This window comes from Pyxicephalus adspersus, chromosome 10, assembly GCF_032062135.1.
Source record: "Pyxicephalus adspersus chromosome 10, UCB_Pads_2.0, whole genome shotgun sequence".
Classification (NCBI taxonomy): domain Eukaryota; kingdom Metazoa; phylum Chordata; class Amphibia; order Anura; family Pyxicephalidae; genus Pyxicephalus; species Pyxicephalus adspersus.
The window spans coordinates 22172688-22187777 of record NC_092867.1 but is presented as its reverse complement, the minus strand read 5'-3'; the positions used below and the strand labels follow the sequence as shown (position 1 = coordinate 22187777).

The following is a 15090-nucleotide window of genomic DNA, read 5'->3' as shown; positions in this document are numbered from 1 at the left end:
CATTTTCTTTTCTGAATTGGGGCTGGGGGAATTATAGCTTTTGCTCGTAAAGCCATTTTTATCACAAATTCTTTATAACTTCAAAATATTAGTCTGCTATTTTAAAAATATATATATAAAATATATCCTTATTATTTTTATTTGTACAGTAGTTTTCTTTGGCATAAATATTTTGGACAGGGTCTGCATGCTAAAGCTTTTCACCTAAAGTGAGCAATATTCTGGCTCTTCCTGACATGTTGTCTGACTAATTGGCAGCAAATTAATGTGATATTCAGGAAGCCGTCCGTCTGGTTGACATATAAATTAGGTCACTAAAGCATCCAGTACGAAGCATAATAAATCAAGTAAAACAACTTATTTAGTCTTACAAAACAATCCTACAGGAATTAGGAGAAAGTATACTGCACCATGCCTTGTATCATAGATATTCTTGATATTAGAGGTTTACTCCAAGCAAACGGATAAATCCCAGGTATTAAACAAGTATGTGAGGTGTTTTATCCACCTAAGGATTTGTATTCTTTTTGTTCTCCCGGTTTTGAGATTGACCGAACTAAGCTTTTGAGCATTCTCCTGATTGCCTGGGAAAGACAGAAGTGCAAGGTATGTATACAAGATAACAAATGACTAATATTGAATTTGGGTACTTAAAAAAAAAAAAAAAAAACACATCCATGATTGTACGGAATATACATCATGCAGTATTTGGTGTTTATATACCTTGCCGATTTGTGAGCAAATGTTGGCTTTACCCACCATGAGATATGGCCAGTGTGAAGTTACGTACACATCAGTGAAAATCTGAAACGCAATCCATGACGAATTGATTAAAACCACTGTCCCTTCCAATGGAGGAGAGAACAGCAGGTCCCCTATTTAATGTACTACGCAGCATTATATGTTGGCGCTATATAAATACTGTTTAATAATAAAGGTCCTCCCCTCTCCATCTCTCACCGTGTGTACAGCACTTGTTAGTTCTCCTGTCACCTGAAACAATCACAAAAGTTTGTTTCCTGCAACAGTATATGAGGCTTTATTAGTCAATTGTTGTAATATAAGTAGTATGAGCCTTCTTTAGGGAAGATATATCCACTCCCCAAAGTTTTTAAGCTCTGTATGAGGCCAATGTGCTGATTTAAGTCCAACTTTCTTTTGTACTTTGTAAGTTTGCCATGTGAATCGCATACATACAACCACCATGTACTGTCTATGGTCAGGTTTGGTAATACTGCCGTTCTCTCTACAAGCTTTCATGTCCCTGGGTATATTTAAAGCTTTGGAGAGAAAATGTGTGATTCTAATGTCTCTTTACAATGACCAAGATAATTGTAGCCTTCTTTCAGGAGCAGCAATATTTATCTGTTCTCATTGTATCTGGGTGAGTAAACCCTTTCAGCTGAAATCTTTTGTTTGTGTCAGCAGAGAAAGCTTTTAGCTTTTATAGCTTCTGCTTGCAGAGCACAAATTCTTCTTTCCATTAGGTGATCATCAAGTAACTGATAAAAAAAATACTTATTCTTTTCCACACAAGTGACAGTTTTCAATGTAGTGCAGCGTTTTCATTTTGACTGCAGACTTCAAAATAAATTCTGTTTAAGGTGCTATTTCACAACCCGACTGAGAAAATCAAAGCCCATCTCAACCTAAAACTAAAATGTAGCATTCAGTCCCTTTTGAAAGTAAAGTGTTTTTCGTTATATCTGTTTTATAAGTTATTAAAAAGTACCTGTGAAATTTGATAACTTCTTTATATGCGGCCTCCTAATATTTGCATTGTTCTCTGCTGTTTTACATAAAGGAGGGGTATTGTTCTGTAGTTCTTATAGACAGCTGAAGAATAAGTTTCTATGGTCTAGTTTTCCTTATCTATTTCTAATTGTCAGTGCACGTTGCCCTTAAAAGACCTAAAAGTCCAAGAGCTCTTTAGCTTGGGCTGACTGTTTCTTGCTGGGGGTCTTCAAGGTTCAGATTCTTTGGTACCCTTTATTGGCCAGGAGATGAAACCCCTGCTTGTTTGGGAGTAAATTCACCCCAGCTCCAGCCAGATACTATGTTAGAGTTTGTAGGGAGGAAGGTAAGCATCCCTTATTGCAGAGGAAAAAACATTTTTTTGCTACCATTTTTGTGTTGACCTAAAGAAATTCTGCTCCTGTGTCAAACCTGTTTGTAGACAATATTAGGTAAATTAAAATGGAACTAAACCCGCTATATTCACATGTCCATCTTCTTCCTTCTTGCCATCTTGATTGGCCAGGCCGGGATGACATGACTTCATTCAGTCCCGGCAAGCACGGGGAAAAACTGGCATTATTTGGAAGGAATATTGCAGAAGGCACATCGCCTGTCTTTTTCTGCAGTAATGACCTGCCTTATCAAACATTTGGTACTTTAGCTCCAATTTAAATTCTTATTTTTTCATCAGAATATTGAAATAAACCTTTGAATTTGCAATTGAATTAAAAAATAGGGTGTAGAATAGAAAATTGACTGCAATTTAGTATTGGGACCTGACGCCTCTGCCCTGCCTGTCTAGATGCAGTAAAGAATATATTATATCATGAATTCATATCATCATATTATATAAATTTAAAAAAAACCTTTGTTTTTAAATTTGGTAAAGAGTAGAGTGATTTTTCCCAGCTTGGTACACGAAACACTGATGGCCCAGATTTTAACCATTGTTTTCTTTCTCATTTATGGAGATTAATTCTGTCCTTATTTGTTCTTATGACCACCAGGACTCAAAGTAAAGACAAATCCAAAAATATAAAGACAAGAATAAAGTGCAGAGATACTATCGGGGAGTTGTCACATTTTCTAGGTATAGCTAAGATGTGATTTCTCTCACTTTGGAGAAATTCTGTTTTACTTACTGCTGGGTTTGCAGGATAGGAACCTGGGGAACACTCCTAATGGCATGTGTGCTTTCACATTAATGTGCGGGATGTTACGCTAGCCCATATATTTAAATCCATAATAAGGAGCATGGTAACATTCATTACAGTATTTAATGTACAGTGCTGCATAATATGTTGACGCTATTTAAATCCTGTTTATTATTAATAAAAATAATAATAATGATACTGAACAGACCCTAAAGCAGAGCTGGAATCAGGCAATTTACCTCTACCTGTATTCTGTTATCCCCTTATTTTTAGTTGGGTGCTATGCTTTTGTGATCAAAAGATTTCTTCCAGAATAGATAATGTGGAAAACACAGCATGTTGACATCTATTTAATAAAATAAACCCTTTTGTATGGGTATCATCCTATTTTCGGTACAGTACTCCTTTTATATCAAGGTATGGATTTCTCCCCAAGAGTCCAGAAGTCTGAACTGAATGAATAGAAATAAAACTGTTACACCGCTCTTCACTTTTCTTTGTATAGGTAGAATGATGCATTGGAAAACTTCATTGTATGTTGTCATGGAGATGTGAGATAAAGAGATCTAAGGCCATTAATGTAAAAAAATAAAAAAAGCCTCTGAAAATATGCCAAGCAGTTTCACATCTTGGGGGTGGATGCTTGGTAACACTAATCTTCCTTTTTATTGAGGGCTCTTGAGTTGTTAGGTGCTGACTTTGCCCTGGTAAAGTCTTGTAAAGAAATGGCCTTATCTCCATTTATAGTAACTTATCTTTCTAAAGACCTGAATGCTTTTTACTGTGTTTTACACAAAGGCTAGCTTGTGTTGACTTACAGTCCTGTCCTAGTATTAAATCATACCGTGGTACTAGATGTGTATTATACACACTCTTATATTGAAAATTGTTATTTTGTCTTTTTGTTTGTTTGTTGATACTCTTCCAGCTGTATCAGCACCACAAGTCTGGCTTTCCTTTCTTCTGTTTATATTTATTTCCTTGAATTGGTGTCTGTTTAGGGCAATATTATTGCTCCTGTGAGAGCTACCTGCTAGGTCTTACTTTTGGGGTAGGTCTTATTTTCGGGGAAACACGGTATATCTTTGTCATGGATGGACTCATGTCAGTGTAACAAAAAGAAAGATGAAAAGCTTTTTGTTGATTACAAACAAGATTGCGGCACAATGGGCTCCATGTTTTGTTGAAAACCATTACAAGAGGGCTATCAGTTGTTTCTACACACGTCTATGGGTACACTACTTTTTCATACATAGGTATCCTGTTTAACCTACCTTTCCTACCCCCCCCAACACACACAGAATTGTACTTTACAGAAAGCAAAATAAAGATTTAAGGGATTTAGTACCGGGACCGCCAAATGTAAACAAAGAGGCAGAGCCATAGCGGCAACATCGCCCCCCCCCCCCACTAATCTATGGTACTATTATTCAATTGCTAATTTTGGGAAGGCTTCATATGTAGATTTTTCTCTGTTGAATTATTTTTCTCTTTAACAGATATTTCAGTAGGCTAAGGCTTAAAGTTGTGGGTTAAGGCTTTAGATGTGTAGTGCTCCAGCACTCTCACTATGCAAAAATCCCCTTAATCCTTATGGCTTCTGCAGTTTAAACACATGCATTCTGTCAAGTGTATTAGGAAACCTGATCTGGGATTATATTAGGGGAACACTCAATGTTTTCTCTACATTTACCACCCACAGCTAAAATGCTGCCTACTTGGGAACATTTTCAACTGTGTTATTACTTACTGCTTGCTATGTATTGACCTGTTAAATTGTAGTCTGCCCAAAGCAACCAAAAATGCATCTGACTTTAAATTTTTATATGACCATCAAACATTCAGAAATATTATAAAGCCCTATCTGATGCAGGAGGTCACAAAGCACATTGAATGTACATGTGATGCATGGTATTAATATTAAAACTAGCCTTGTCAGAGCCATATCAACCTAAGTTTGGGTTTTGTATTGTGCTGATCTGCTGAGGGACACTCTTACACATTTGAATAAAGGAACTTTTTTTTTTTTTTTAATTTGCTGCTGGTAATTTAGAATATATCACGGTTACACTCTACCTTATCACAATCCTTATTTTAACAGATGTAAATGATTAGAAATAGAAGCCAAATGACCTCAGGAGGAATCCTAAGGTTCCACAGAACCCTGGTTGAGAAACCCTACTTTATTATTTAGGAACAAACTAACCCTTTCAGCTATTTAAATTTGGCATATTTAATTAGTTATATTTCATTTTATCTCTTTATTTTTCCCATGCATGCTTCCTTACCCCAATGGTGGATCCATGGTGTAATTTTACAGAACTGTTTCTGTTTGCATCAAGGACCATCTGGGTGGCTGTCTCTGCTGCTTTATTGCAAAGAACATTTTCCGATCTGGCTCCTATTTCTTAATGATTACAATGTATGTGTCCTCTTTTCGGCTTTTTTTGGTCCTTTTTTATTTGCTGTAGTAGGATCATATCTGGACATGCACTGGAATCCTTTAGAGACAGCTTATGTCTCTCTGGATCTGTTAAGTCCACTACCCTCTTGACCCCTGTGTAGTGATACAGCAATACAAAGATGGACTCTGTCTGGTACAGAAAACCCAACAGCTGGCCTTAAAGTTACTTCAATGGCTGGACTGTAAGAAAGTTTCTTTACAGCACTTCCATATACATGTCCAGTCATATCCTAATTCCTGCCAAGTAGGGACTGGACAAATATTGTCTGATTCTTCCTTTATCTGTTAGTCGTTCTCTAGGGCAGCGGTCACCAATCAGTGCTTCGTGAGAAAATTTTGGTGGTTCTCAGAAAAATCTGGACACTGCAAAAAGACATTTGTCATGGCAATTAGACAAATAAAACTCTCTACCAGTCTTGAAATAAAAACAGCTCTTCATTGTACAGTAATGTCATTGGAGCCAAAAATCCATTAGTTATTTCAAACAAGCAGAAACAAAGATCAAACTAAAAATGTGTAATACTTTAATAAGCTTAGAATATTTTGTAATATTTAAACTAACGTTAATTTTGTCACATATAAAAACAAACTCTAAAGATTTTGTTATGATTACCTAAGCATTTATATGTTGGTATATGTATTAGGTGAATTTCATATTAATAAAATGGAAGTTCTCCGGTCATTATTTTATAAATGTATTTATCTTTTTTTGAAAAAATCACATTATTAGTCAGATGGATTTAAAATGGTAAAATTAGTGGACCGTGAAGTCCGAAAGGTTGGGGAGGCCGCTGGTCTAGGGTTATCTGCTACCTGGTTACTGGAGATATTGTGGATATCCTGTGTGGTTGGAGTACTTCATATAACACTATAGACAAAAACCTATATTTTTTTTTTTTATTTTTTTATTTTTTTTTAGTTAGGGTGTTTTGAGTATTCTCTCATCCTGATAATGGCTGTCACATAGACAGTAGTGTATGCACGAGACAGGTTCTAGTCCTTCCACACTCCCAATCTGAAAAGAAAGTTCATTAAATTATCGATTGAAGACATTTGTAACCACAGTACCTGCAGTTGTAGCTCTACAAAAGTTCAGTTCTGCACAATTGTACGGACGTCTGCACTGTGTGCGTTAGAAGATGCAGCAAATCTGATAAAATCCATTTTATTTCATTTCAGGAAGGCATCCACTTTCCTCCTTTACCTCACTTACCAGCTTTGCTGTCTTTGCCAATCCTTTTTTTATTTATTGGAATTCCATTCACTTTTTTTTTTTTTTTTTTTTTTTTTTTTTTAGGCATTTGGATATTTGCAGAACTCAAACAGCCAGTCCACTGTTTACATCTGAGGCTTTTATAGTAATATGGAATATATGGAGCTGTGATGTTTTGGAGACGCTATGTACAACATCTTGCTGGCCAATCCCACCAACCATGGTGCATTGCATAGTAAAGCGCAAAGCCCTGTGGGTAAGAAATAAGATATATAACTGAAACAGAAGAGATCTGTTTAAAGATATCATTGGCAAGTTGATGAAGGGGGAATGGGGGAACCAGGGAAGGCTTTCCTTGTGCTAGCTTTAAAAAATAGATTGTAAGCTCTTTGGGACAGGGTCCTCTCCTCCTGTGTCACTGTCTGTATACGTCTTGTCATTGCAACCCTGTAATATGGTGTAATATGGTGGTGCTATATAAATCCTGTTTAATAATAAAAATATAGTAAAATGTTTGTGGTTGATTCACGATGCCTCACAAGCAAATTATTTAAACCGTCAATGCTTTTTCTTAAAATCTGTGATGGAGTCTATTTGTTTGGCAGTAAAATTTCTTTCACATAATTTTTTGATTAGTTTAGCAGTATCTGATCGTCGTATTTCCGCATAATCACCCGAAGCCAGGGGATTGCTCTTTGAAATAGCTTTTCCTTCGATTTAATGAGTAGATAATAGTTTATTGATTTTTGCTGGATTCAGAGGTTGAAGATGGAATATGTGACTAAAATGCAGGATTGCTGATTTACCGGCAAGACCGGCTGTAGAGATGCTGAACCTGTTCTGATGGACAGCTGATAGGACAAAATGTTCTGCAAAGTTGATTGCTATTCTGGAGGAGGACTTGCTTTGTCTGACCTCAGCGTGTTATTTGATTCGGCATCTATGGATTGTGCGATAGTGTTTGCTGCCAAAACACCAGCCTCTTCACAGTAGGCAGAATCTCATTTAACGAACACCTATTCTAAAAAATAGTTATAAGTGCTTAGAAGCACAGCTGGAGCACTGACCCCAAACACAGTGAGATTTCTTAGGCCTTGTGTTTTAGGTTTTGCTTCCAGTTATGTTTTTCTGACCCTTAGAACTCCACTACTAGTTGTGTGTGCTTCATTTTGCTGAAGTGCTCCAGGGTCTCAATTAAAGGAAGAGCTGTAGATGTAGATTTTACATTTGTGCCGCATCACTTTTAACCAAATTGGTATACTTTTTGCCTGGATACGGCAAAACGATTTTTGAGGCTGATTTTATAAACAAAGTCTGTATAATGCAAGTTTTCATTACTTAAAAGCGGCACTAAACCCAGGATTACTCATGGTTCCTGGTATATTGCAGGGTGCCATCATCTACCCAAAGATTATCTTCAACCATCTTAATTGGCTGTGACAGTATGAGGTAACTCCAGTGCAGGCGTGCGGGAGCTCATTAGTTCCTGGCACGCAGAGAAGCTGGAAATGCATGTAGGTGCAGCTCATCAAACTCTGACCGCTGGACGGTGATCAGGCTACAGCAGGCACATCACCTGTCCAATACTGCTATAAACCTCTGCCTGAATCCCTCATGGTAAAAGTGGCACTTTAGTTTTACTTTAAGCCAGATCTCTGTATCTCGCTTTTCATGTTGTGCCACACATGGGAGGTTCTAGGTCTTCTAGTTCTAGGAGGGAGAGTTTGCACAGCATAGAACTATGATGTTTTTGTGGAGGAGGCTGTAATCCTAGCCTGATGCCCTGTACAAAGCATACTGCACATGAGGTTAGCAAAACAAAAAACTTGCATCAGTGGGTAGAGATTGAGTGAAGTTTTTCCACTTATGTTCAGTTGTGGGTTTTTTTGGTTGGTATTAGAAGCTCCTAAATTGCTTTGATTGCCTGTGATTGCTTTAGTAAAATTGACAAATTCTCTGCTCTTACATGGCTGTACAGCTCCCTGCTAAAAGTGAATGTTTCCTTCTTGTTTAGTCGAAAGGTTGACATACACGTCATGGATTTTAATTAGTAACTGATCTGTTTACTTGCCATTGGTTTGCTCACACGGTAAGCTGGCCACTATCGCTGATGAACTTTACTGAGTGATGCAAGTGCAATGGTAATTCCCATCTCTTAAAGGTCACTTAGAGTTAGTGTTGGGGAAGGAAAAAAGAAGGTAATGAATATATCCTTGGCTTTATTATAATAACGTTTTAATCTGTGGGTGTAATGGGCAATATAAAAAATGTTTTAACTCTGCTGAGCATAAAGAGTGCTGTCAAGCAGTTTGAGAGCTGCCCACTGCCATGTCTCTTCTATGAAAGGTTTGGGTTACAGCAATTGTGGTATTCAATTTTGGGATGACAAAAGCAAAGAAAAGTTAATATAATAGGAAAAAAATGATTGCCCAAATTTAAAAAAGTTCTTATTACATGTCTAAAGCCATCAGAAAGTCTTATTAATTGCAGTGTGCATGGCAGAGCTGCATATGTTTTAGGTCACTAGCTGTGGAAATGTCAAATAGAATTACATGTAAAAGGCTGCAGCCATAGGGTAGGGATTGCTGATATGTCATCAAGAGCTTCATCCATGTTCAATGGAGTTATAAAAAAATCCAAAGTTTTTTTTTTTTATGTAAAAAAAAGAAAAAAAATTTTCTTTTAAATATAAATTAGGATCAGTCACCTCAAGGCAAATTTGGAGATGTATTCACAGCATTTTTATGCAGATAGCTCAAAGTCGGTACAAATAATCGTTTAGTAAGCACTTATAATTCACTTTATACATAATTATAGGCACACAGTCTAATAGATTTACAGTTTCTTTTGCTCTGACAAAATGAATAGTAAAATTGTTTTAGTAGGCGAAATGCATGCAGTCAACATCAACATCATGTTGTGGATCAAGGTGAACATATCCACTAGAATCTGTATTTGCAGTCAGCAAATACAAATAAATAGCTGGAGTGCTGCTTATAGCCATGTCATTGTGTGAACGTCATGAAGTCAGTCACCTCAGTTTACCTTATTGTAAATGCTGTGTATTTGTTTTTCTTTTTAGTTAAACTCCTTAGTTGGCTGCTAGGCATGATTGTTGTTTCTGGTCACATGATATTGTGCAACTTATTTTCTGCTAGATGTGACATGGTTTGAGGATACCTGGTCTGCTTGTGACTGGACTGAATATAATATTAAATTGCACAATACTGTACTACAGGAAATTGTGATAGAAATAACGTTTTTAGGTATTTTATTTTTATTGTGGTCTTTGTATATAAGTGTGTTTCCAGCCTAAGGAGCAATATACCATGGCCATGTATGTAGACTGTATCTCTGTATACATTTCATGTATGTTACCTCTCCTGTGCTAATTAGTAGGTTTGCTTTATCAGAGATACTATCCCAATCCAGAGCTCCCTAAACTTTTGTTGTACTGGGTAGGGTCCCAGGGCATGCAGCACTGTTTTCTGGGAAGTTGAGAAAACTTTGTATGTGCAAACGGTTATACTGGTGTTTCCCAACCAGGGTTCCTTGAGTAACGTGCAGTTTAAATTACACCAATGATCTTTTTTTTGTTATCTGTAAGGGTAACATTCTTCCCACTGACCTCTATGCTGTGAGCTGTGGATATAGTAATTATAGGTGTTCTCCAAGATCTGAAAGTTATTTCAAGGGTTCCCCCATGCTAGAAAGGTCAGGGAAGGGTGGGCTAGAAGAAATATAGGTGGTAGGCCAACAGGAAAAGTTGACAATTCGCTTGGGATTGGTAAATCACTCTGTTATAAGCCCCAATATGAAGCTGTGAGCTCAATAGATCTTCAGCAAGACCAGGAGGTACTTTTCTGTGCTTGTAGATAAGACATAAAAACAGATAAAAAAATGCATGTATGGCAAAGATGTACTGAATATGAAAATGTTCCTCAGCAACTGGTAAAGAAAAGGAGACTCTGCCCTTAAGGAGGCAGCTTGTGCTAGAAACTGCAACCACCCATCAATTCCTTTTAAAAACAGACTTTTTTGGCCAGAGTTGTTTTTTTTCTTTTACTGCAGTGCGTACAGTATTAAAAATGCTATATTAGATACATATTCAGATTAAACAGAACTTCAGTTCTGATCTGTAAATAGTTGCATTGTTTTTTTTTTCATTAGGTTGCCCCATATAATTAGAATTTAAAGTATTATTATACAAGTAGCTCTCACATCTTTTGCTATCTTTATATAAATAAACAATTCAAGCAAACAAGTACACTCGTCTGATTCCAGCACCACGGACAGCGATGAAACTAATTTAGGTTTTGCTTTGAGTTTAGTAGCTTTCAAATAATTTGTGTTGCTAAAAGGCAATATTGTTAAACATATTCGAGGGTAGGGGCAATGTATTTGCTTCAAACTGTGATTTTAGTTCAGTATTTGTTATCAATCTGTATTGATAATTTGTTACAAAATAATAAACTGCTGATTGAAGTTTAAGCTTAAACTGTTTTCACCTTTAGTTCATCTAGTGCAGCCAAAGACTGCAAACATTCTTAATGCCCATTTTGCCTGTATTTAATCATAACTTTGTTCTTTACCTTTTTTAATAAAAGTAGTATATGTCCTTTTTACAAATGTATTATCTCACATATTTTTTTTTGTACAGTTTTTAGCAACCTATCGTCTTATCAGTTAATGTTGTGCTTAGAATCTACTTACGTTTTAATTACAAAAATGTTTTTATGTTGCCTTCCAGGACCGGAATAGGCCCTATGACTCCTTTAACCTGCACTCTTTGGAGAATTCTTTAATGGATATGATAAGGACCGATCATGAACCTCTAAAAGGTAAATGCTCACTGCTCTTTGTCTTGTCCTAATACTTGTCAAACCAGGCTGATTTCTAAGCACAGAAGTTACAGTTGAAATTCCCCTCCTAAATCACCAAATGGTGCTTGTTTTGGGGACAATGCTTTCTCAAGTGTGGTGCCTGCACTGCTGCTTGTGCTTTTGTCAAGAATAAATCAATAAAAGCATCTTTAGTGCAGAAATCATATGCTTAGAATGTTAGTTCTGCAAGATCACAATTCCTCACAGGTTATCACAGTGATATGCTTTTGTTCATTTTGAAAGTGTAACTAAAGATTCTTCCATGAACGAATGTGAGCGCAAAGCCTCCTGGGATACCTTCGTCATGCATCCCGGGAGGCTCTTGGATGCTCCTTCTGCGCATGCCAGAGCATCTTGGGCATGCTCAGAAGGAGCCTTTTCGCGCAAAGAGAAAAATTGGCTGATCTTGCGCATGTGCAGTGAGATTGGCAAGTTTTTCTTCCACCCTACGTTATCCGATCCCGCGCCTGGGTCAGGTGACATAGGAAGAACAGGAAGAAGAGGAAAAGATGGCGACGACCGGGATGACGTGGGACCCAATGCAAGACACCTTCCACTGCCCTGCAGGATTAAAGGTAAGTGTTTTTTTTTTTTAAGGCACTTTTCAGTTTAGTTTCTCTTTAATCATTTAAAACAAATTTTATATACTTCCATCACAAAGGCACTGTAAACTTTTATTAAAAAATGAAGTACATTGTTAAGGGAGTTCAAGATTATGTACCAATCCAACATTTGTATACAAGACATAGAAGTGAATAATGCATCCACTTGTGTACAGTACTCCTGTGGCACACTATTGGCTAACATTTCTAGGTCAGTATACCACTCTAAAAATTTCACCATAGCAGTCACTCCCAATTATTCATCCTTGATCAGTCAAGGTGTATGTACAATGCTTCCACGTATCTGCCACAGCTGCATTTGGTGTGATAAGATTTAACCGTAGAACCAGGCATATATTATTCACATGTAGACGTTAGTGGAAACCTTAGGGGAACACATTATGTGGTGACTGTAAAATGATTGAAAGAGGAGTTAACTCTAGCCAACACCAATGCCTGTGAAAATAGATAGTTTTACATATTTTTATGGGCCAATTAGTCAACATACTAGGTATATAATGACAAAATTTTAAAGTGAGGAAAAAGACAGGCTTTTATAGTCACAATTTCAAGGTCTCCCAATCCCCTGAGGAAGCCCTGTAGGGCGAAACCAGTCGGGAACTGAGACACTGCTGTCCTCTTTTAATTAACACTTTGTGACAATGATATGTAACGTACGATGAAACTATAGCATAGTAGAACTGTGTTAGCAAAGGTCTAGCGCAGTAGTACTTTGTCTAGTTTTAGAGACGCAAACAAATACCTAATAAATAGAATTTGTATACAAGCAAATATTTTGCCTATAAAAGTCTTTTTTTTTTTTTTTTTTCCCTCTCTCTTTGAAATTTTGTCTATGTACTTCCCAGGCTAGGCACACTATATTCCCATTTAGATAGGTGGATTCTTCTTTTGGTGGACCCCTTTTCGACCTAGGTATATAATGGGTATGTAATCTTTTAAATGGGTAAAAAAAAGTGTAGCTATAAATACTTGACCGGATTTGAATTAACAAAGCTTTGCAAAAATGTCTCACTCATCCAATCCAAAGCCATCAGTACTCCTTCGTCTTATTGGGTAAGGAAGGGGTGGGCTGAAGTGTTTCAGTAGAAGTATCTAGCAGAACAATTAAGGACAAATATGCCCTACAATGATATGCCTACAGTGAGCATTGAGCTTGATATAGGATCCTTGCACATGATGCTGCTTGGCCCTTTACCTGCTGTGTGCAGGCTTGACTGATTGATTCATGCAGAATGTTTAGACAAAAGCACAGCACTGTGGACTTTTTCCTAAATATTTCATAGCAGTGGATACGCTGCCTTGTTTTAGAATTCTACACCCTTAGAGGAGAACTACAGAGTAACAGATGTCCTAGATTTTCATCATAGCCTTTTTGTAATGCTTGAAGTCACTAGTCATATTTTAAAAGACCAGTTCAGGTCAGGAGATGGGGGGAATGGTCACTCAACAATTTTGCAATGTAATTGGCTCCCGATTGCTTTACATGTACAGATTGTTATGAAATGGGGTTTTTTTTTTTTTAGTTAACCGCTGAGACATTTTCTCTCTGAGCATCCATGGTAAACCATGTCCAGAGTTTATGGTAATCTACTTGTTAAAAACCAGAGTCAAAGATACAACCATTTGGGATTTTTATTTTATTTGTTGTTTTTGAAATGAAAAGATATGAAGTTTAATCAATACAGAACATTTATTTCTCTACCATGTGTATATTTGAGTTTTAAAAAGAAACTGTACTTTTGTATTGATGATAAAGGTGCAATTGTGGGAGTTTGCAAAAAGTCAATTTAGTTCCCACTCCCAAGTCCCTAAGACAATTTTTTCACTATAGGCCCCCTGAAATGAATGGGAATAGATTGGATAAGACCAACATGCAGTTTGCTTAGGTTGTGGAAGCAAAGGAGTTGCAGCATCACATTTTGTGCACATTTCAGTATCGCCACATCACTCTTTTTTCTACCAAAGCACCTACACAAAGGGCTCTATTTTTAAACCTGGGAATCTCACATTCCCTTTTGGAAATCTTCCTGGTTTATGTATTTCAATGGCATTAACAGATTCTCATGAGCGAAAGTCAGATTGCCTGTTTTATAAATAGAACCCAAGGATCACCCAGCCTTTGGCCACCAGGAGCATTGTGGATTTTTCATGTCATTACCCACGGTAGGAAATCTATTGTTTTTAATTGGACCATGTCTGGTACAGTTGTAGTGAGATAAAAAAAATTACCAATGCACAATCTAGAAATCCGCACTACGCTACTAAGCAGAAACCAACCTTTGCAGGTATGTTAAGGAAATACAGTAACCCTCATGTAACACATTTATAGTCTTTAACAATCCACCCCAGGAATGGTAACGCCTATAAATGATGACCATGTTTTTAAAATGTTAGTTTTTTCCTTGATCTGATATCGGTATAAAATGTATAGATAAAGGAAAAAATGTTAAGTTCTAATAATTGGTTATTTAGGGATTTACCAGCTGCTTCCCATAAAACAATATGCAGAGTTTTGTTTTTCTTAAACTCTGAATTCTCTTCTTGCTGGCTGTCGAGAGAGCTGAAAGGAGCGAATATAAAAATAGCAGGCCAAGGGCAGGTGACAAATATCACACAGGCAGCACCTGGCATCAGGACCCGTATGGAAACCAAAATCTCCAGATGTCACACTATCAATTCTATTTTTGTACACGGTAGCTACGTTCTAGTATTTGAATACAATTTGTGAGCTCTGCTGAAAATATATATTCCAAACACAACTCCTTCTGGTTTTATATCATAGTTAGAGTAACATCTAGCCATCTGTTTCCACAATGGGAAAAAAAATACTTGGCTTTTTCCCTTTGTTACAACTCACAGCCTCTTTGCAGCCACTTCCTACCTGCTTGCTATGCTTTACAAGATTAGCTGTTTTCCCTCCTTTTTTTAAATAAAATTCTGACAGAATAAATAAATGTCCATAGTCTGGCCATGAATCGCTAATAAGTGGAGCACCTCTTGATCAAAAATAGTGTGC

General features: G+C 37.0%; 1 protein-coding gene and 1 long non-coding RNA gene across 4 annotated transcripts in view; one reads left to right on the top strand and one right to left on the bottom strand.

The window, feature by feature from the left end:
• CPEB3 (cytoplasmic polyadenylation element binding protein 3) overlaps positions 1-15090 on the top strand; it is an 81258-nt gene that overhangs the window by 33751 nt on the left and 32417 nt on the right. For all 3 annotated transcript variants that reach the window (XM_072424361.1, XM_072424362.1, XM_072424360.1), the window contains exon 3: positions 11319-11409. In XM_072424361.1, the coding sequence (XP_072280462.1) occupies positions 11319-11409 (91 nt within the window). The remainder of the gene's footprint in view (positions 1-11318; positions 11410-15090) is intronic.
• The window catches only part of LOC140339596 (uncharacterized), a 15463-nt gene continuing 5312 nt past the window's right edge, over positions 4940-15090 (bottom strand). The window contains exon 3 of the long non-coding RNA XR_011922485.1: positions 4940-6370. This is a non-coding gene — a long non-coding RNA (uncharacterized lncRNA). The remainder of the gene's footprint in view (positions 6371-15090) is intronic.